This window comes from Typopeltis vanoorti, chromosome 6 (genome assembly GCF_054136105.1).
Source record: "Typopeltis vanoorti isolate ZY-2024b chromosome 6, IOZ_Tvanoo_1.0, whole genome shotgun sequence".
Classification (NCBI taxonomy): domain Eukaryota; kingdom Metazoa; phylum Arthropoda; class Arachnida; order Uropygi; family Thelyphonidae; genus Typopeltis; species Typopeltis vanoorti.
Window position 1 is genome coordinate 14,500,244 of NC_143554.1, and position 23,941 is coordinate 14,524,184.

Here is a 23,941-nt window from a genome sequence, read left to right on the forward strand (position 1 = left end):
ACCATGTGTAATTGTCTGTGAAGCATCGTGTTCTTAAGACCAGTTTGCCTGCTTTGAGGCATGAAAACCACCAGATAAACTGGGGAGAAACACCCTGCAGTCCACGCCCAAGACCAGCTAACTTGGCTATGTCTGAGAAAGTTCCTTAGCTCCTCATTCAGCGATGAGAATCGAATACAGGACACTCCTTTCCCAGGCATATGGCTGTGGAGCATATAACCACTCAGCTAACAGCGTGGAGTCATGAGGTTACTTCACAAAAAAATTATTTGCTTACATTTGGATAAATGATTAAACCAAGAATATAATTTCTTGGCATCTTTAATTTATAGTATAACCAAGTGAAAAAAATTCAAGCATCTTTCTCAATTGTTTGTCTTGAAGTGAAAATCTGATCCTGACAACCTCTATTTGGCCTGAACTCAGGTTGTTCTTCTCCAAGCTTCCAGCCCACAATTTTTCTTAACATTCTCTCAAGGACACTGACAAATTTCACCTGAAACATTCTGTAAAGAAATTCCTTTGTAATTCTCACATTCAGTTTTATTCCTCTTTTTATAGATGGGTATTATTTTTTAATCATCTGGAATTTGACCTTCTGACCAGGTCTTCTGAATGCAAAGTTGACACTGTAAAACTTTTATACTCCCATATTTGAACCTTTCTGATCAAATATCACCTACTCCTGCTGCCTTTCATTATTTCATATTTTGAAATGGCTTTTTCTAGTTCAAGTATCAATAAAGTATTCTCGACATTCCTGTTAAATGTGTACTACCACTATGCTGTTGTTGATTCCTTCATTTAGCAACATTTCAAAGTAATTACTCCAGATTTTTAGAATATTTTTATCTTCAGTTTTCATTTCACCTTTATTATCTCTGATTCTTTTGACAGTACTCTTTCCTCCATTTCTAAACTTTTTCAATAGCATATAGAATATTTTGCTATGTTTATGATATTTATTTTCTATGTTTTTACCAAAGTCTTTTCATGACTTCTGCTTGGCTACTTCACTATGCACTGAAGTAGATAAAGATGTGAAGCTACACAGTGCTTTACATTGGAGTTTACAGTTCACCTCTGAGAGCTGCTCCACTTTGATTTGTCTCAAAACTTTTTACACACTTTGCTTTTCAATATGAAATTCAATTTTACTGCTAAATACTAAATGGTGATCACTTACTAGTTCAAATCCTCAGTATACTCTTGTGTCCTGAATCAGTGGGGGGAAACATCACCCATCAACAATAACATAATTAATGACACTTTTCTTATTTCTTGCATCTTCGTTTCATGTGAATTTGTGCACATTTTTATACTGGAATATGGTGTTAGTAATAACTAGTCCATGTCTTGAACAGAAATCCAGCAGGTACTTCCCATAATTATTCTGGTAATCATTTCTTACTATGCTGTTTAGATCTCCAACAAAACAAACTTTTCCTCTTTCATTGTGTCAGCTGGCCTTCTCTAATTCCTCAAAAAATTCCTCCACTTCTTCCTTAGTAGTACCTTCTATGGCACCATAGATACAAATGTTTCACTGTCCAGTTCCCCATTTTGATATTTGCTCATATCACCCTACTTGATACTGCCTATCATCAAGAAGAATAGCTACTCCTTTTCCCTGATTGTATTATTGACAGCTCAGAAATATCTTACCTATATTTTTCTTTGTTTTGGTAAAACCTATTACATCCATCTGATACTTATAAATATGTTCCAGCAGCCTTTTTGTTGTTCTTTCTGGTTCCCTGATAAAAACAATTGGGGCTCTGTTTAGCAGGGCAACACTCCAGTTGGCATGAAATTCTACGATGTTGTATACTAGAAGGTTATTTTGATTTCAGCAAATAAGATTGCTGTTCTTCTCCTATTTTATTTATTTATTTATTTATTTTTTTGCAACCAAATTTATTACAGCTGTTATTCAATTTAGTGAGAATCATGCACACTATACTGAATTTACTTAAGAACATATCATCTACAGAAAAGAGAACTGAGTTGAATATCTCCAATTTTGATGCACTTTCCTTCATAACATAATGGCATCTGTATAGATGAGAAAATGGTCGACAAGTAATGGAAATATAATGAAGATCTGAATTTAAGTCTTATAGAACTGAGCAAGATATGTGACATGGTGCCAACAGAAAAGTTGTTCAGAATGCTGCAGTTATGTGGGGTAAATGGAATATTATATCAAGCAATACATAGTTTATATCCCACTTGTAAGTCAGTAGTTAGAATTGAAGGAGGTATAGGAAAATAATTTGATGTTAAATCCGATGGGAGACAAGGGTGCACGTTATCTCACCATTATTTGTACCTATACGGATCACATTATGAATTAGAGTAGCATTAAACCTGATATCAAAACTGGAGATTATAATCTAAGTTCTTTACTTCATACAGATCATTTTATAATCCTGAATAAATCTAGTTTCAGTCTGCAGGATACTTAACTAAACCGAATAACTGCTGTAATCAATTTGGTATGAAAATAAACAATAAAACATAGGCAGGAACACTGAAAACATCACCTGCATCCTGAATGGAGAACATATGGTACAAGTAAAACAGTTGAGGCATTTAGGCACAATTTTTTTTAGTGACAATGGCAAATTAAACATGGAAATAGACAACAGAATTAGCAGAACTGGTATTTACCAAGTCAGCAGAATAAATTTATATGGAGTAAGAGAGAAATTAGTGAAAACACTAAACTAACTGTATATAAAACAATGTTCAATCCCAATTTTAAGGTACAGAAGGGAGATCTGGCTTAGAAATACCATACTTAATCAAAGAATGAAGAGGTTTGAGAAAAAATAGGGGAATGAACAGATGGCATCAATGGCAATATCATATTAAAAATGAGTAGGAAGGAACTTGACATTGTTAGCATTCAGGAGTGTGTTAGAAGCTAACTTCAGGTTAGCTCTACTTTGTGTGTGTGTGTGTGTGTGTGTGTGTGTGTGTGTGTGTGTGTGTGTGTGTGTGTGTGTGTGTGTGTGTGTGTGTGTGTGTGTGTGTGTGTTGAGGCTTAAGTGCTGTGAGGACATCATGTTGGAGTTTAATGGAATATTTTCAGTACTGGGAAAAGATTAAAACTAATTTTAATGCTTCCAATATTTTGACTCAGTCACTGAGACATTTTCAGAGATTACAAATAACTTTTGTAACAAGACATTCAAATACAATACAGTACAATACTAAGTGAAACACATGGGTGACTCTGAAGTCCTATCTAGGTGGTGCGCCCTCTATAGGCATTTGTAGGTGGCCTAGGAAGTAGTGTGGGATCTCTGATAATTAAAGTACTTGATCAAAGACTAGAGAGCACAAATATGAGGGTTCTGAGAAAAATTAGGGTAGTGAACAATGGCATAAATGGCAATCATATTAACAATGAAGATATTAGAAAGGAACTTGACATTGTTAGCATTCAAGAATGTCTAAGCAGAGCTACCCTACAATGGTATGGCCACTTAAATAGAATGGGTGAGGAAAGATTAACAAAACAAGTGTTTGATGCCAAGATAGCAGAAAAGAGACTCAGAAGAAGACTAAGGTCTAGGTGGAATGATTCAGTCAGAAGTGCCTTAGAAGCATGAAACATCTGATATGACAATACTGGAATGTTGACATGCAAAGACTGATTTAGAGGAAACTTGTGGATAGGAGATTAATAATAATGGACACTTAATCATGTAGTGCTGTCACAGTAGCCTGAACATCCCTTGAAAGTACATATCAAGAAATGATGGATGATAATGCATAAATGCAAGCTAAATGGCATGCAATATTTACTGCAGTCAAGTGGAATTTGTTTGGAAAAAGTAATATCAAGAAACACAGCCAACGAAGGTCTCAGATTGCCAACCATCAGTATAGATGGGCAAGAAATTAGACTGGACTGTTCTATGTGCAATAAATAATTGAAAGTAGACAGGTGATGGCATATGAAACTTTGTTAGTAGAAAAAGTGAGAGGTTGCAGGATTGAGTGCAATCTATCATGGAGGAATGCTGTTATGTTTGGTGCAGATAATGAAGTCAACAATTATGCTGCCAGTAGCTTCCAAGATCTCTTTAATATGCATAGCAAAAGGATATATGTCAGTCTGATATGTGTCATATTAAAACTTCTAACACAGAAAAAAGAGACTTGTCCAAGTAGGATGCTCTGGATGAGACTATTTATAGTGCATAGTTAAGGGACAACTGTTTCTGCCTATGTAATATACCTGGTTCATTTGCATCATAAAGGTTTTGAGTGGGCAATGTGTGAAAGGTACCAATAGCTATCTGTAGTAGGTTATTTTGCCTTGATGACCAAAGAGTTGAAACTCATTGGTCATCAAGTGCATGATATGGACAAAGCAATAAAGATTGATCAGCACCTCATTCAGTAGAAGATAGGGTGCAAAGGAGATTCAACACTGTTTTGCACTTTTCCCTTAGTTGATGAATGTGTGCAAGGAATGTAAGTTTTCTGTCAAAGATGATTCCCAAGAACTTGGCTTCAGCTGCTAACGAAATATCAGTTTGTCCCACTTTTAACACAAGATCTGGTTGAAGAGTGTGTTTTCAGCCAAGAAGTGTATAGACCCTTTTTTGCTGAAAGCCTGAATCCATTACTAAGAGCTTATGGAGAGACATGATTAATTGCTTGCTGAAGTCATCTTTCAATTACCATCATGTTACAAGGTAAATTGTGACATCACCAACATATAGAGCAACTACCTACAGTGGGAGGAAGCTGTTCTGTTCTGTGACTGAGTTTAACTTTGATAGCAAAAAGTGTCGCACTTAAGACAGAGCCTTGGAGAATACCCTGTTCATGATGATATGGCTGAGATTGGGTACTTCTCTCTCTAATTTGGAAAACTTAGCTAAACAGAAAGTTTTTAAGAATTACAGGAAAGTTTCATCTGAGATCTAGGTTATAGAGGTCATTTAATATGCCATATCTCTAGGGTGTGTCATAAGCGATTTCCATGTCAGGGAATACTGACACTATATGTTCTTCTTTCAGGAATGCATCTCTTATACAAGTTTCTAAATGGACCAAAATAGTCTAAAGTCAAACAATGTCTACGAAAGGCCACATTCTGTATTGGAGAGAAGATTGTTGCTTTCTAAATACCAGATGTTCTATAATATTCTAGAAAGGCAGCTAATCAGAGCAATGGGTCAATAATTGTTTGCATGTATTGGATCTTTTCCTGGTTTTTGGACAGCACAGCAATGACAACTGAATTATGCCAAGAATCTGGAAACTCTTCCCTTGTAAGTATTATGCTATATACAATATTAAGAGAAGATCCACAGAAGAAGTTTTATAATTCCATAATGGATGTCATCAGGACCTACTGCACTGGGTTTAGATAATAAAAAGAGCTCTTTTCAGTTCCTCCTTAACAAATGGCTGATTGTTGATTGTTTATTTTTCACTTGGTTAGAATATAATAAATTTAGTTTAATCCTTTATCCAAGTGTGAGCAAACAAAGTTTGCAACTGAAAGTATCTTCAGGACTGGGGTAAGGTGGTACAACACCAGGCAACTCGTTGCAAAGGTGGAGCAAGCTAACATCACTCCTATCTCAGTATCTCCCATAATGCAAAACACATCTCCTAGCAGATATGTATAATGTTATGCATTAAGGGAAGGGCTACTATCCAGAGACTAGTATCGAGTGGGAGTGGGAGCAGGCCCATGTGGAGATACCAGGCAGAAGCATTAGCAAGGTCATCTCTACCTATGGGAGTTGCCAAACGGTGTGCCACCTTTTTAGTTTATTTTTCACTTGGTTAGACTATAATAAATTTAGTTTAATCCTTTATCCAAGTGTAAAAATAAACTTTCAACATCTTTCTCTAAATCCCGAGTAATTTAATAAAAAGGTGGCACACCGTTTGGCAACTCCTATAGGTAGAGATGACCTTGCTAATGCTTCTGCCTGGTATCTCCACTTGGGCCTGGCTCCCACAAGAGACCTCAATAAAGGTCGAAACTAGTCTGGGTAGTGGCTCTTCCCTTAATGCATAACATTATACATATCCGCAAGGAGATGTGTTTTGCATTATGGGAGATACTGAGATAGGAGTGATGTTAGCTTGCTCCACCTTTGCAACGAGTTGCACCACCTTACCCAGTCCCGAAGATACTTTCAGGTGCAAACCTTGTTTGCTCACACTTCGATAAAGGATTAAACTAAATTTATTATGGCTGATTGTTATGGAGCAAGCCCACTGATAGAAAAATTCACTTGCTGTTTGTCTCATTGTTCTTTCAGTATTAAAAATTCAGGAGGATATCAAGTTGTTACTGAGATTCTGACAAAATTTCCTCACAAAATGTCTACAATAGCCTTGGGATAAACAATAACACATCTCATACAATTTTTGCACTGTTTGTTTGAGTAATCAATGAAATAAAATGGATTCAAGATTGTTTTTGATTCTTATGTCTCACATAATGTTCTTTGGCCAAAGCACATTTAAAAGCTCGTCTAAAAGTTCAATGTGGTGGGGTATCTACAAAATATACCCATGCTCTGTTTTGATCTTTTTTGACTGTCTGACACTGTGGGGTCCATCAAGGCTTTGGATAGAGTGGGAATCAAGGACTCAAGCAATGATACAACTTCATCCATTTTTTTTGGCACTACTCCACAGAGTGTCGTGCCCATTAAATTCATTCATAAGAAGTACAGGCTCATGCAGATAGGTGAATTGCTACTGCTTCCCAAGCAGTATTAAACTGGACAGGATGGAAAGGAGTATGAATGCCCATTAAGATAGTATGCCACCATGAGCAGGGCCATCTTCAGTACTGTCCTTGCAAACAACAGTGAAATTCCTTAAGGTAAGGGGTCCTCACTAGTTTTAAACATGTTTCCTACAGACAGGCAGAAATGCTGGGGCAAAATCTTGATATCATCAATATTCTGGCAAGACCCGTGATAGTTCCACTGTAAAATTGTAGACTTGTCTGATTTCAGGGATATTGAAGGATTATCTTTATCAGGTTTATATCTATCAGTTTATTTCGGGAAGTATGGACAGCCAGTGTCCATCTCTTCCTTTGAAAAAAAAATTCAACACATCTGATGTGTCAGGATCAGTTGGTAAGATTAGTTTACTTTTACTGAAGTAGCCATTTTTTCAGTGTGGAGTGTGTGGTGGTTTATCTTTAAGTGAAGTTATCCTTACCATGATTTTTTAACAAGTGGGTTCTTATCGAATGAATCAATTTTTTGAATTGTTTCTGGAGTAAAACCATAGGCCATGCAATTGATGTGCTCAACAGAGAAGCACTCACAATCATAAAGTTTAAGTATGGTGAAATTATCAGATGGTGGAATAGACATGAGTTTGAGTTTCTGTTGAAATTTTCTTAACTTCCACCTTCTCAATATAAGGTGATCTCAGGACAGGTGTGGTTAACTTCCTTTTTTGAATCCTGATATATTTTATTCTGTTTTAATCTTTTGTATTTCTTTTTCATCTTTCCATTTCTGACAAGCATAGGAGTATGCTGGATGATCTCCCTGGTTAAGTTCACATTTAGCTTTCTTTGCAAAGCAAGATTTGTTATTATGCTGTTTACTACCACACTGGGCAGAAGTAGGGCCATGATGGGGTTTGAGCATGTCTTCCATATTTCAGACTTTTAAAGCATCTTAGTGGATCAGGAATGTACAGTCTAATAGGACAGTTGAGACACCCTGCTTTTATAGATAGCAGAGGATTAGGCATATCAATCCCTATGGATCAGGATGCACCTCTACCTGTTACTCCTTGATAGCTTTGAACATATCTTCTCAGCAGAAACATCAAGGAGAACCCATTCTGATATCACCCCTCTACCAGAACTCAGTGATTTATGAGATGTTACTAGAATTGGTATTCTACCCACTGAATGTTGCTCTTAGTAGTTTTTTGGAATGTTGCTGAAATGATGTTTCCACAAGGATATCACCAGAATGCAGTTCTTTAATTGATTTTGGAGAACTTGCCAGTCCTTATAAACCCTTTTGAATAAAGAAGGATTTCATTTTACCTATGGGCTTTTCACCTGTTGCATGATCAGAAAAACTGGTAAATTTATACTAGTATCACATGTCTTTTATCATTTCTGTTATCAAATGATGTATCTACAATATCAGTACTTGGTTGGGATCTTGTTAGGATCCCTGAAACATATGAGAATGATGGATTCATGCTCAAGGGTTTTTTGTTTGTTCAGTGCCAGAGCTCCCCACCCACCATGGTAGTGCACATGAATACCTACTGACTGGCAAGCAGTGACTGTGCTTGGATCCCAACCATGGACAATGGGATGAGAGACTTACTGAAAAAACTGTTGCTGACCCTTTATAAGCAAGCCACTAGCTCACTGATCCTGACCAGGCTGTCCAGGACTACCCATCTTGCTGAAGGAGAGACCGAAGTAGTGCAAAACTACCAGGATTCCCCTTTTCAGATGTCTATGGGGCACACTGCATGGCAAATACTGCAGCAGGGAATTGAATCTCGGTGATAGTGGTCTGGAAGAAAGGATATTAGTGAAAAAGACTCAGGAAAAGTAGGGCAAAAAATATGGAAAGAAAAGCAAAGAAAAAGAGGAAGAATGAATAGGGCCAGTACTATCATTGGGAGTTTCCCCCCTCTACCACAACTAGGTGCCTCATGGGGAGGGGATTAAGAGAGAGAGAAATTAACCAAACTAGCAGTATATAAGACAGTATTCAAAACTAGTTTTATCGAAGATGGTACAGTAAGTTAAATAACCTAAACTGAATGGATGAAGAAAGTTTAAAAGAAAAAAAAAAAAGATTTTTTTTTTGCAAGGATAGCAAAAAGGCCCAGACCAAGATTTTTGTGGACTGAATCAGTTTCTAAGACTGAATATAACAAAGGAAACCAGAAAAATAAAATTGGCAAGGTAACTATTGATAGGAAGCTAATATTAACACTGTACTTTATTATGAAATACTATCATAATATCCTGTACACATGAGATAGATTATTAAGAATTTTAGGTGATAGATGAATTTCACTATCTAGTGTGAGATAAACCCTCCTCTCCATTTCCTTGCTTATAAGTTCTAAAGTAGCTTGAAAAAATCTCTTCCCAGATTATCCAATTCTTAGCTCACCCACAGTAGTAATACTCACATACTATAAGTTAATCCTTTTGTGGAAAAATTTAATAATAATGATAGTTTTGTGTGCATTTTCAGGCACTTCTACATTGCTACTGGTGCTTTTTCTTTTCTTTTCTTTCATCTTCATCCCATAAAGCAATGGCTGTTCTTTTGTTTTCTTACCATGAGGATATTCGGTTTGGGCTCAGAGGACAGAATACAAAAACAGTGCACAGCTATATAATTGTCATACAATATGAGGAGGACTGCTCCTTAAAAACCAAAAATGGAATCACTCCATCCTTTATAATCTTTCTCCCTATCCAATTTCTTTAACTAGATAATGGAAATTATACACAAAAAAAGTAAATCTTGGTAGGTGAACTATATTTAAGATCAGCATTCTGAACATCACTGTAAGGTCTTAATAAATATTACATTAACTGGATAAATAGTTAGTGATTTACTGGTTTAAAGTGATCGCTAAAAAAATCATAAAATTAATCATTCTGTGTATATATAATTTTATATTCTAAACCGTCTTTTTACTTGTACATAACGACACAAGTATAACCAATAAATTCTCACTCAATTCACAGGAGTAGCATAAATGATTATGATCACTGAATCAGGAAAAGCTGAGAGAATGCCTGTTTTGGTTTTCAGCAGAGATGGTTTTTTTTTTTTTTTAAAGTGAATAACATAAAATATCCTTAAAAAGTTTAAGTAATAGAAGTATACAGTTTCAAAATAGAACTCAATAATGAGAAACTTTATCTGCTTGAATAACTTTCGAGGTCTCTTCCAAAAGAAATTTAGAGGAGATAAAGTATATCTACATACCAATTAAAAGTAATGCAGAAGTAAATCAACCTTTATTTTGCAGTTGACATAGTCAATTATTTTAAAATTCTCTCATTGTGCTATCTTCTATCGAAGGTCAGCGACCATCTTGGCGAACAAACTGCGGTCTTGTGCTAATCTGAGCAGTTGTGCACTGCTCTTTCCTGTCCACGTCTTGATGTTGTCAAACCATGATATTCTTTTTCTTCCTCTAGTTCCTTTGCCATCAATTCTTCCTACCAAAATAGTTTATAGAAGTTGGTATTTGCTGTTTCTCGTGATGTGGCTAAGATATGATGTTTTTCGTTTCTTGATTATTTGTACAAGATGTTTAGCTTTGCCAATGGATTTTAAGACATCTTCATTGGTAATTTTTTCTGTCCATGATATCTTTAGCATTCTTCTGTATAGCAACATCTCAAAGGCTTCAATTTTCTTGATGGTTGTCACCTTCAATGTCCATGTTTCAACTGCATAGAGCAGAATAGACCACAGTTAACATTTCAGCATTCGGCATCTGACTTCCATGTTTAGGTCTTTATTGCAGAATAGTGTTCTCATTTTCATGAAGGACTGCCGTGCAACTTCAATCCTTGTCTTTATATCTATTTCTGGATCCCACCGTTCATTAAGCCAACAACCAAGATATTTATATCTTGACACTTGATCAATATTTTTCCCATTGAGTGTCAGTTTCGTTGATGAGGCTGGATGTTTGCTGATGATCATGTATTTTGTCTTGTTGATGTTTATATTTATTCCCATTCTTTGGCTTTCTATGTATACTCTGTCAATGAGATTTTGGAGATCCATGATGTTATCTGCAATTAGCACGGTGTCATCTGCATATCGTAGGTTGTTAACAATCTTTCCATTTATTGTGATTCCCTCTGGACATTCTTCCAATGCTTTTTTAAAGATTACCTCTGCGTATATACTGAACAGGAGTGGTGAGAGCACACATCCTTGTCTCACTCCTCTTTTGATGTTAATATCACTGGTGGTAATGTTGTCTAATTGAACGGTAGCTGACTGATTCCAATACAGATTTGTTATTAGTCTTATGTCTTGTTCGTCTAGCCTTGTTTGTTGAAGGACTTCTATTAAGTTAGTGTGTCTGACTTTGTCGAATGCTATTTCAAAATCTATGAAACACATAAAGACAGATTTCTGTTTTTCTATGCATTTTTGTATCAATATTTGGGTACAGAAAAGGGCCTCTCTAGTACCAAAACCATTCCGAAAGCCGAATTGTGTTTCACTTAGAGTTTCTTCACTTTTTCTATAAATGCGATTCTGAATTACTTTAAAAAATATTTTTAATGTTTGGCTCATTAGACTAATAAGTCGGAAGTCACCACAGGAATTCGCTTTGGGTTTCTTTGGGATAGTGATAAATGTAAATTTGAGCCAATCTGATGGAAATTCATCACTTTCATATATTTCATTAAATGGTTTTTCAAGAAGTTTGATGTTATCTGGTTCTATTAATTTTAAAAATTCTGTTTGCACACCATCTGGTCCACTGGCTTTTCCTGTTTTACTTGTTCGTATAGCATTCTCTATTTCGCATTTCATGATTGCTGGTCCTTGAATGTTATCTTTTATATTTATAGGCTTCTGTCTAGTATCATTGAAAAGTTCTGTTACATATTTTATCCAAATCTGTGCTTTATTCTCTTCTTCTAGTACTATTTTTCCATTTTTGTCTCTTAGAGACACTATTTGCTTTTTCCTCAGTTTTCCGGAAATTTCATTGATTTTCTTATACAGATTGAAATTATCATGTTTCTTCTGAAGAAGTTCAATTTCAGTACATAAATTTTTCATCCAATTTTCCTTGGCTTCTTTTATTTTTTCTTGATGATGTTATGTGTTTCTGTATACCTGGCTAGGTCTTTGTTTTTGTACATTCTTCTTGTATCAATAAGAGAAAGAATCTCATCTGTCATCCATTCCTGTTGTTTTATATTATTCACATAACCTACTTCTTCAATACTTGTTGTTACGATGGCATTCTTTAAGCTATTCCAAAGAGATTCCACACTTTTATTTTCTCCTATGTTAATCTGTTGTAATCGCAGGTTAAGCTGTGTCTTGGCACTTTTATTTATGTTCGGGTCTTTCAGTTTTTCTACATCAATTTTCTTTTTCTTCTTTTGTGATTTTTTAGCTGATTTTAATCTAAGACGTACTTCTGCAACTATGGGATTGTGGTCTGATGAGATATCTGCTCCAGGATAAGTCTTTGCACTCTTTATACTACTGTGGAATCTTTTATTTATCAGTATATAATCAATTTGATTTCGGACAGACAATGTTATGTTGGTTATCTTGAGGCGATTTCCAAGTGTACAGTCTTCTGGGTGGAAGTTTAAACCAGGTATTTGCTATTGTTAGATCTTCTTACTGACAGAACTGGACTAGGCGATCTCCTCTGTCATTTCTGGTGCCTAAGCCATGTTCGCCAACAATTTCTCTATCACCCCCTCTTCCTACTTTTGCATTGAAGTCACCCATCACTATGTTTATATCATGTTTCTTTGTTAGGTTTTTAATCTCTTTTAGGTGTTCATAAAACTCTTCAACATCTTCTTCACTTTTGTCAGCTGTGGTTGCATAAGCTTGGATGATATTTATGTTAACGGGGTTTCCCTTAAGTTGTAACAGCATTATCCTTTCAGAAAATGGAATCCAATTTAGTACTGATTTATTGATTTCTTCATCTACTATTACAGCTACACCATGTCGATGTTTGTTCTCATCATTCCCAGAGTAATACATTGTTGTATTATCTTGTTGACACTTTCCAGATCCTGGCCATCTTGTCTCGCAAATTCCCAAAATCCGGATGCCCAGCCTCTTCATTTCTCTTGTGGTATTTCTTAATTTGCCAGCTTCATACAGAGTTCTGACATTCCAAGTTGCAATTTTAAAAGTGGACACCATTTTGAGCCCGGAGATTCTGCACCCCTGTCCCATTTAAGAGACGCCGGGAACTTGGGGCCAATTGTAAGGGTTTGCTCGCCATGGTGGTTGTTCTGGAGATAAGGTAGAGCAGTAGTTTCTCCGTTTGCTTTCTGCTCCGCAGTATTACAGACATACACAATATAATCATATTGCCATCTGCAAATCTCTGATCACAAGCTTTTCCGTCATCATTTGGCTTCAACCTTGTGTCAGTACTGACAATGCTGCTTCCCAAAGTCAGGGGCAGTGACCCCAGCAGGTACTTATTTAATGGCGGCACTACTCGCCATGTCACCGAGTTGTCATTGGGCTTTGTGAGGTTTTAAGTGAGACAGAGTTGCCAATTTTACAAATTTTAAAATTACAATTCTGAAAAAAAAATCTCCTTACTCGTTTTTCTGTGTTTACTGACTGTTTTCATAACTTTGGATATTTAAAAATTGTATCGAAGATTAAATCTTCAATACAATTCAATACATTTTTTTATCCATGGAAATTCTCAGAAAAAAGTTATAATTTGAGATAAACATGACAGTCATTTTGTTGTTTGTGAATTTTGTTTTCTAACGGATGCTAGAAACTGTATACAAAAAGATATCAAAAATTACTTATGAGGTACACAGTTTTAAAAAATAAGGCTTTTTGTTTTCAAGACAGTGTTCAAACCAATTTTAACTTATGAATCTGATAGCTGGGTTAGAAATAAAACACTGGATCAAAGACTGGAGACCACAGATAGATTAGTAAACATGAGACGAGAAAGATTAGTGGAGTGAACAGATGATTTCAATGGCAGTATCATATTAAAAAATAAGGATATCAGGAAAGAATTTGAAATTGTTAGCATTAAGGAATGTGCTAGCAGAGCTAAACTCAGATGGATAGTAATTTAAACAGAATGGGAGAGGAAAAATTAGAAAAACAAGTGTTCTTTTGCCAAGTTGGCAGGAGAAAGACCCAGAAGAAGACCAATATGTAGGTGGACTGATAGAGTAAAAAGTGCCTTAAAAGACAGAAATATAACGCAAGTGGTCAAACTTAGGCCTTTTGGCAAAAGGCCTAAGTTCGATTCTTGTCTTGACAAGAGGAATCTTTATGTTTTTTTTTTTTTTAATTGAAGTAAGTTAGCCAATATCATATGAATACAGCAGATTTTTTTTCCTCCTGGAAACTCAGGTTTTTCATCTTGGATACAGACAAATTGGTCTTGAGAACACATGCAATTTACACACAGAAAATACTAGTGCTGGGCAGTAGATGCCATAGTAATGTCCTCCCTCGATGAGTCTTTGGACTCCTTGGAGGTGTCATGTAATAATAATAAGAAGAAGATCTGATAATGTTGGACACTTGGAAGATAACATTAATTTTGAAGAAAATTGTTGATCAGAAATTAGTAATGATGTAACGTTTTCATGTAGTACTATCATAATATCCTGTATACATCCCTGAGGCTACATGTCAGGATTTTGATGATGTTGATGCGTTTTGGTTTCAATTGAATTCAAACAAGAGAGGCTGTACAGTGTGTAAATCATTTATCATCTAGATTATTTGAAGGTTCTAAAATTTTTCAACCAATGTAGGTGTAAACTATTACAAAGCGGTGGAAATGTCCAACTGTAAAAGTGAAAGTTTATGTAATAATTTAAGTATTAATTAGAGTGTACACTAAACTGTATAAAGAAACAGGTTTGTGTTTGATGGAATGCAATACATACATAAAACAGCAATGTTCCAAACACCAATGATAGTTGAAAAAAAAATTACGTCACATTTTTGCAGTTTACCAGAACTGGCTCAAATCAATTTACTATTCCAGGATTGCCTACTGATTTCTTAAAGTTACAGAACTAAAAGAGTTCTGATGAATAATTGTGCACCTACCATAACGGTATTTATAAAAACAGCGAGATAAATTATGTAGAAGTTGAAAAAACTAAATTCAAATCCCAAATAACTATTTAAGATATAGCGTTGGGGGGGGGGACCTTAATGTGAACAGCACAGAAAAACACTCATCCAAGAAAATGGATTAAAATAATCATTCTCAATTTATATTTTTGTAATCATACAGCTTTTCTTTTTCACAAAGGAAACAAACAATCCAGAATGTTCAAATATAAGAAAGTGGCAAAATCCGAAAGAACACAAGTGAAGAATCACTGTGATGAAGAATCATCACACTGATGAAATACATAAAAATACATTAAAAGTGAAACTAACATTTATTCTATTACTTCATAAACATTTCATTTGAAATCATTTTAATAGATCAACTGAATTTTTTTATATATGTGGCTCAGGGGAACCAAAAACTGCCTCCATCTGATTACTGTCCAAAATGATCATTTGTGGTAGTGTGAACAACCCTGGATTTATATTTTTAGGTGACTGTCACTTCTGCCTTATTATTAAATACAACAGTATAAATAATGTACCAAATCATACAAAAATTCATTTATAACCCAGAGAAAATGAGTGAATAAAAAATAAAACATACCAGTTCTAACAACTACAGCATATGCTTTTTTTTTCTCATAAAATCTTGCCTGAATAATTTGCGTTCCACAAAATAATGTATGTCGCTTATGACACTGGGGATTATAAATCTCATCTTGTTTTGGAAGAGAAGTTTTTATTTCTGGAACACTTTCACCTACAGAAAAAAATTGCATTTTTATTACATATTTTAAAACTGCTTTTAATCATAAATACATTATGACTATTTTCATGCAGCTACTTTTATTACACCAAAGCAACTAAACATTCTGAGATGAGTGTAATATATCTGTTAGGTTGGTTTGTTGGGAGAAGAGAGAATCTGAGTTTCCAGAAAGAATAATAAGTCTCATTATGATATTCTCAACTCAAGAAGACTACTCTTTTGTTTGTCAATAAATGAATTCTTTTTCAAATAAAAGTAATATAAGGTTCAGATATCGAGTGATTTATTTATTTTTAAGGATTTGCTTGTTCATACATTAACACAGTGCATGAAAAGCAATTTTCTGATGATAATAGATGTAATTCTCGTAGATAAGCTTATATGTTGGTTATGCATTACTAAATCACTTAAGGAATTGACAACGTATATAAGAATGTAAATTAAATAACACTTTAATAAATATTTCCGATATTTCGGCAATGTCACGTTGCCATCTTCAAAAGAAACTTACAAAAAAGACGCGCACATAGGCACTACAACACAGTAACTGAGAATGAAGTGAGGAAGCTATTGTTCTCCTAAAAGTCCAGATGGTGACCCCTAGTGGGCTATGTAGGCAAATTTGTTGAGGTTTGGAGAGCTTCTTAGGGATCAGGCTGATTCGATTCCATGAATAGTCTTTCAAATTTGAACTTGCTATGGTGTATTATTGTAGCTTTCTTCCACCGTATTCTGTAGCGTGTATCCAGAGTATGATCTGCAAGACCTGAGTGGCTGTATTTGTGAATCCGCATGTAGTCCTTGTGTTCCAAAATTCTGACGAAACATTCCGAAATTCCACTAAAGACCAACCACTTCCCCTAGACCTACCTGGTGTATACCAGCTCCCTTGCAGCTGGAAACTGTCTTACTTTGGCCAAACAGGCAGGACAATGAATATCAGAATTTGGAACACAAGGACTACATCTGGTTTTATGAGTACAGCCACTCGGGTCTTGCAGACCATGCTCTGGATACACGCCACAGAATACAGTGGAAGAAAGCTACAATAATACACCGTAGCAAGTTCAAATTCGAAAGACTATTCATGGAATCCAGATTATGATCATATTAGAAGATTTTATTTATTTATTTATTTTTAGAAAAAAAAAAGTAGAACAATGAAAACTTTCTCAAGAGAGCAGTGAAGTGGGTGTTTACTAACTGTACTCTTGTACTGCAAAAGATTTGCAGTAGAGTTGTAGTTTCACTTGACAACATTCCTTAGCCTCTTCTCAAGTATTATTATTATTATGTGGCACCTCCAAGGAGTCCAAAGACTCATCGAGGAGGACACCTACTCTATAACTCTCCATTTCCACCAACTGCAATGAAATGCAACTACCATCATCTACACCAACGCCATCTACAACCCATCACCACCACCAATGCTTGCATAAATTTTACCACACACAGGTAAATCCCTCTGTAATTCTCACATTGTCTTATTTCTCTTTTCATAGATGGGTACTATGAATGCTCTGCTCAAATTCTCTGACCAGGCCTTGTGAATTACGCAGTGAAGCCAATGCAAAACTTTTATACCTCCATATCTGAGCATTTCTGGTTGAATATCGTGTACTTTAGCTGTTTTCACTTGTTCGCTAATGCCTGGCCTTTACTACTTAAAATCTTATACTACTGAATGTATTCTTTTTTTTTTTTTGATTTGGCTGTAACAAATATGACCACATTGCCACCAATCGGTGAGAGTGATCATAGGGTCTTGACTTGGGAGGTGGCTAAACGTGTGGAATTTTCAATTAAGACGGGGTACATGTGGAATTATTGGGCTGGAAATTATGACCAGCTTAGGAGTTTAATTGGTTCAGTGCCATAGCATGTACAACTGCAAGGACTAGAGGTTGATAGTGCATGGAAGGCAGTTAAGAAGTGTTTGCATGAAGCAAGGGCTGACTGTATACCTAGAGTCCAAATAATAAATCAAGTAGGGGTTAAATGGATGAATAACACCATTAAGCTTGAGCTGCAAAAAAAGAAACAACTATGGAGGGAATTTACGGAGAAAGGTGACCGGCAGGCACATGAATGGTATAAAGCGCAGGCCAGAAGGGTAACGAGTATGGTAAGAAAAGCAAAAAAGGATTACGAAAGAACATTAGCCATGCAGGCTATAGAGAATCCTAAACAGTTTTTTAGATATGTAGCAAGTAAATGGAAAAATGTACATGGCAGAATGATTTTAAAGAATGCCGATGGTAGGGAGGTAACTGAATCAGTTGATATAGTTGAGTTACTGAGTGAGCACTTTGCAAGTATATATCATCCAGGTGGTGACATTGCAGAAACGAATAAACCAGTAGATTATAAGGAAATTGTGGTGAATGAAGTGGAGGCGAGTATTCTATTGCATAACCTCAATGTCAATACATCCGTGGGAGTGGATGGTATACCAGCTCGTGTCGTACGAGAAGCAGTTAAAGAACTGTCAGTACCTTGACTATTTTGTTTAATTTGAGTCTCGGGTCTGGGTTAGTCCCGAGGGGGTGGAAAGAGGGGGGAAAATAGTTCCGTTGCATAAAGGTGGTCCCAAGACTGCTGTTGTAAATTACCGACCAATTAGCATATCAGGAATCATTGTCAAGGTCTTAGAGAAATTAGTCAAGAAAAGAATACAGGATTGGATAGATGAAAATGGAATATTGTATGGGGGACAACATGGTTTTGTGAAGGGTAGATCATGCCTCAGTAACTTGCTCACGTTTTATAACACAGTGACGGCTGAACTTTTTGTAAGTTCCTTTAGAAAATGGCAATGTGACATTGCCGAAATATCGGAAATATCTATTAAAATATAATTTAATTTATATTCGGATCTACGTTGTTTCAATTCCCTAAGTAATTTAGAAATGCATAACCAACGTATAAGCCTGTCTACGAGAATCAACATCATCCACGGAGATACGATCGCACGGAAGGCTCGCCAATATGGTAAAATGAAGTTGAAGCTGTCTAGACAATTAAATCGTCTGACTTTCCTGAAACGCTGCCGGGATAACAAGGTAATCCCGAACTGTGTAAAATTGAAGCACCATATTGTGTCGCAAAAAGCGCTCCGTATATACAACTGTGCTAGCTAGGCGTTACTTCACGAACAAATCACCGCCACGCGGTTAGGCTCAGCTGAAATTAACGAAGCTATTCGTACCCTCGAAGATGAACTTTCGTGCACTTTGAATCAAGAACTGTGGTCAATTTTACATGACATCTCGTGTACCGCTGCAGACAAAGAGTTTGAAAAGATACAAGGCCGACAGATGAAGAAATTCGATAAATTAAAAAAGAATTCTACCGTCAATCCAAAACTTGCTACCAACACCGTAATCAACCTTTCTTCAGTCAGCCTGAAGCCTGAAGCTCTCAACGTGCTTTCACATGGCCACAACTTCGCCATTGCTCCCAGAAAAATACCAAGTGAGGATATTATGATCCAGATTGAAAGAGGAATCCGCCACCTTCCACATCAAATCGCCAACAGTGTAAGACTGGAAGTAGCTTGTGTCCTTTCCATAGCAAAACCACCCAAAACCAACATATCCAACAAGGAATTTAAAGCCCTACAGGAATTGAGAAATAATAAAGAATTAGTTATCACCAAAGCGGATAAAGGAAATGCAACTGTAGTACTTAACCAAAAGGACTACAAAGGTAAGCTGAATGCTCTTCTATTAGATCGGGCTACTTACCTCCCTATCAATTACAATCCCACCAACTCACAAATTAGAAAACTTCACAGGCTCCTTAAGAAAGTCACTTCTTGGCCTGTAGAAGTTACCAACAGATTAAAACCATTTAACTCTATACCCCCCCCCCCCCGTATTTACGGACTCCCAAAAATACATAAAGAAAATGTGCCATTACGTCCCATAGTGGATGGCATTGATTCCCCCACATACAAATTAGCTAAACATTTGGTCAAAGAGCTCACACACTATGCTGGCAACACACCATCAGACATAAAAACCTCAGCCCACTTCAAAGCCAGCATAGAAAACCTTACACTCCAACATACTGACATAATGGTCAGCTTCGACGTCTCCTCCTTATTCACAAATGTCCCACTCAAGGAAACTTTAGAGCTAATCCAAGCTAAATTTTCCCCCGATATCTCAGCCCTATTTCAGTTCACAATGAACTCAGGCTATTTCGTTTGGCAGGGAAAATTCTACAAACAAATAGAGGGGACAGCCATGGGCTCACCACTCTCACCACCCTTGGCCAATTTCTTTATGGAGCCCTTTGAGGAAAAAGCCTTAGCCTCTGCCCCACAAAAACCAACCATATGGCTTCGTTACGTTGATGATGTGTTTGCTATTTGGCCACATGGCTCTGAAACACTCCTCTCCTTCCTTACACACTTAAACAACCAACACGCCAGAATCAAGTTCACCCTGGAAAAAGAGGAAAATAATTGCCTCCCTTTCCTAGACACACTAGTCACCAGCCAGCCTGATGGAACTTTGGTTTTCTCAGTTTACAGAAAACCCACCCATAAAGGCAGATACATCCACCAACAATCCCCCCCCCCCTCACAACAATATGGAGTAGTAAAAACACTATACAACAGGGCTAAACTAATCTGTTCTAACGACATAGCCCTTAACACTGAACTAAATCACATCCTCAACACTTTCTCAGCCAATGGCTACCCCCCCCCCCCCCAAAAAAATCCAAAAAATATTAAAACCTACAAACCACAGCCCCCCCCCCCACAAAAAGATTACTCTAAATCCATCACCATTCCCTACATCCGAGGCACCTCAGAAAAAATTACCAAAATTCTAAAAAAACATGACCTCACCTCCTGTTACAGGCCTTACAGAAAATTGGCATCCCTTATCCGCTCTACCAAAGACCAACCACTTCCCCTAGACCTACCTGGTGTATACCAGGTCCCTTGCAGTTGTAAACTGTCGTACTTTGGCCAAACAGGCAGGACAGCGAATATCAGAATTTCTGAACACAAGGACTACATCCGGTTTTACAAGTATAGCCATTCTAGTCTTGCAGACCATGCTCTGGATACTCGCCACAGAATACGGTGGAAGAAAGCAACAATAATACACCGGAGCAAATATAAATTCAAAAGATTATTTATTGAATCAGCCTCTGCCCTAAGAAACTCTCCAAACCTCAACAAATTTGGTTGTATGCGACTGCCCCAAATTTGGGAGGCATACATCAGCAGACCTTGAGCCCAACGGCCAAGAACGCCTACTTAGCCCGCCAGAGGGCACCATCAGGACTTCTAGGAGAACGATAGCTTCAAATCTTCATCTCAGTTACTGTATTGTTTTTGCCTGTGTGCACCTGCCTTTTTGTAAGTTCCTTTAGAAAATGGCAATGTGACATTGCCATTTTCTAAAGGAAATATCGGAAATATCTATTAAAATATAATTTAATTTATATTCGGATCTACGTTGTTTCAATTCCCTAAGTTATTTAGAAATGCATAACCAACGTAAAAGCCTGTCTACGAGAATAACTAAGAGTTTAAGGCAGAACATCAGAGTAACATTATAATAACATTACAATATGATTATGAAATTAGAAAACAGATTGACTTAGAGCACCTAAACATTGAAATAGGCAAAGGGCCATTCTTTTCCACTATTCTAACAAAAAACACAATGATAAACTGCAATCTCCTTGAACCTTATTCAAAAAAGGATTCACAGCAAGAAAATAAAAGAAAAGGACGTGACACTATACATCACTTAAATAATCCAAACCATGTCATTGCCTACACTAATGGATCATCTGATGAAGCACTCAACAAAGGAGGTTCAGGGGTTTTTCTAACTCTACCTGGAGGCAAGGAAATGCAAATCAAAACCACAGTTGGCAAAATAGTTTCAAACTTCACTTGTGAATTAACAGCCGTACAAACAGCTCCCAAATTCAGTAATAAACATTACAGGAGGAATAACCATCTATAGCGACTCAAAATCTGCACTTGAGGCATTAAAAATGGAAATACAAAACTCACTCAGAAAATTCATAAACTACTAACAACCTTAAATTTGAAAAATAAGAACTGCACACTGCAATGGATACCAGCCCATGTAAATATCGAAGGAAATGAAAAAGCAGACAGACTAGCCAAAGAAGCAAGATACTTACCTCAAAAATTACACACACCATCACTAACTGATGCTAACACTGTGGACAAAATAAGATTGGTAAAACAAACTATCAAGAAGAAGAATGAAATCAGTGAAATTAATGAAAATAGAGAAATAACCACAATCATTACCAGACTAAGAATGAAACATTTTGAAGGCATGAAAATTCATCCAGATGGTAGTAGGAGCTATAAAATATGCAAAAAGTGTCCAGGAGTTCAACTAACACCTGTCCATATTTATTCTTGTCCTGCAATTGCCACTGCTCTACAGAAAACTGACAATAACCCTAATGAGAAGCTCTACTTCATCAAAGTTCAACAGATTGCCAAAGCAGTTTACAGATCCATGGTCATATCTAGAAGCTCTTCAATGGACTCGAAAACAATAACCAGAATAACATGATCTCAAACCAGATGAATTTCATCATCTGGTTTGAGACTACTTCCCCCCCTCTCTCTCTCTATATATATATAAGTAGAATCCGTTTATTGTGATCATAGATAATATTATCAATCGGCTACTGTTATCTAAATCAGTCGGTCCCAAACACACCATTTAAAATGAATTAAAAATAATTTGTCTATTATAATCAAAGTTCTGCTTATTGTTATCAACATCCTCAAATGTTTAGCCTTTTGCATCTCAGAATTAAGAACTTATGAATTAAGAGTTAATCAAAAGAAAATTGGAGAAAGAGCATTTGTCGAAATCTGGCTTTTGTGTTAATCTTCTTTTAATCTTATTCTTCAGTATATCTTATATTTTCCAGACAAATGCAGGGTATAAATACAGTCGAATTGTGCTTTTTCGAGTTTAATTTCATGCTCTCTTTCAGTAAGTGAATTTGACTTTAAGTGCTCATTAAAACAGCCCTTAGCATTATGGCAGAATCAAGTAAAAAATGTAAAGATTTATCATTTCAAGAAAAGCAAAGAATTTTGAAGTGCTATGATAAGTTGCTCAAAATGAGTCAGCATAGTGTGGCCGTACATTTAAAAATTTCACAACCACTCTTGTGTAAGATCTTAAAAACAGATTAAACATTGAAACTTCAGCTCTTACTATTGAGAACATGGATTGGAAGAGGACCCAATCTGATAAGGATACTCAAGTTTAATCAGCATTAAAAATTTAGTAATGTTCATGAAAAGAATGCTTTGATTAACGGACCGTTGATGTGTCAAAAAGCAGAAGTTGCAGAAACGACGAGAAAAACAATTCCACCACTACTAATGGATGGTTTAACAGGTGGAAAAAGCGAGAGAATATTGTGCACAAGCGTATTCATGATGAAGAAAAAAGTGCTTATTTTTTTATCAGCTGATGAGTGGATTAAGACTGAGTGGTCAAAAATTATTGCTGAATATTCTCCCAAGGATATTTACAATGCAGACGAATCAGGACTCTATTTTTGTGCAATGCCTGAGCATACTCATTTGTTTAAAAATAAAAGTACAAAGGGATTCAAATCTTCAAAAGAGTGAGTGACAGCTCTTTGATGTGCTAATATGAAAGGTAGAAACGAGAACTCCTAGTGATTAGAAAAAGTAAAACTCCTCGGTGTTTTAAAGGTGTCAAAAGTTTGCCTGTTGATTACTGTTCTAGTGGAAATGCTTGGATGACTAATGCCATTTTCAAAAATTAATTAGCTAAGTGGGATCTTAAATTAAAGCGAAAAATTGTCCTGTTAGTGACCGCACTGCACACACACAAACAATTTATCATTAAAGAACATCAAAGTAATCTTCTGGTTTTTGAACACCATACTGTTTCAACCATGTGACCAAGGCATCGTATGAGCTTTTAAAGCATATTATCACAGGGAAGTTTATGTGAGAATTATAGGTGAACTTGATATATAAAAGACCAATCTGATGCAAGTGTAACTGCAAAAAAAAATTTCCCTTTTTGATTCACTGCATTTGGTAGCAATGTCATGAAAGCAGATCTCAGAAAAGACAATTGAAAACTGCTTCCAAAAAGGTGAGTTTTTTAAAACAAACTCTGAAATTCCTTTTTGCAAAGAATTTGAATATCTTACAATTGAAATTTTTGAATTAATAACAACGCTGAAGTGGTGGCTACAATGATAGTGTCAGAAATATGTCAAG

General features: G+C 36.2%; 1 protein-coding gene across 4 annotated transcripts in view; it reads right to left on the bottom strand.

Annotated features, from left to right (window-relative positions):
• Positions 1 to 23,941, bottom strand: part of LOC150105306 (polyamine-transporting ATPase 13A3-like) — a 479,234-nt gene that overhangs the window by 274,339 nt on the left and 180,954 nt on the right. For all 4 annotated transcript variants that reach the window (XM_090394686.1, XM_090394683.1, XM_090394684.1 and 1 more), the window contains one exon: positions 15,478 to 15,633. In XM_090394686.1, coding sequence (XP_090250812.1) covers positions 15,478 to 15,633 — 156 coding nt within the window. The remainder of the gene's footprint in view (positions 1 to 15,477; positions 15,634 to 23,941) is intronic.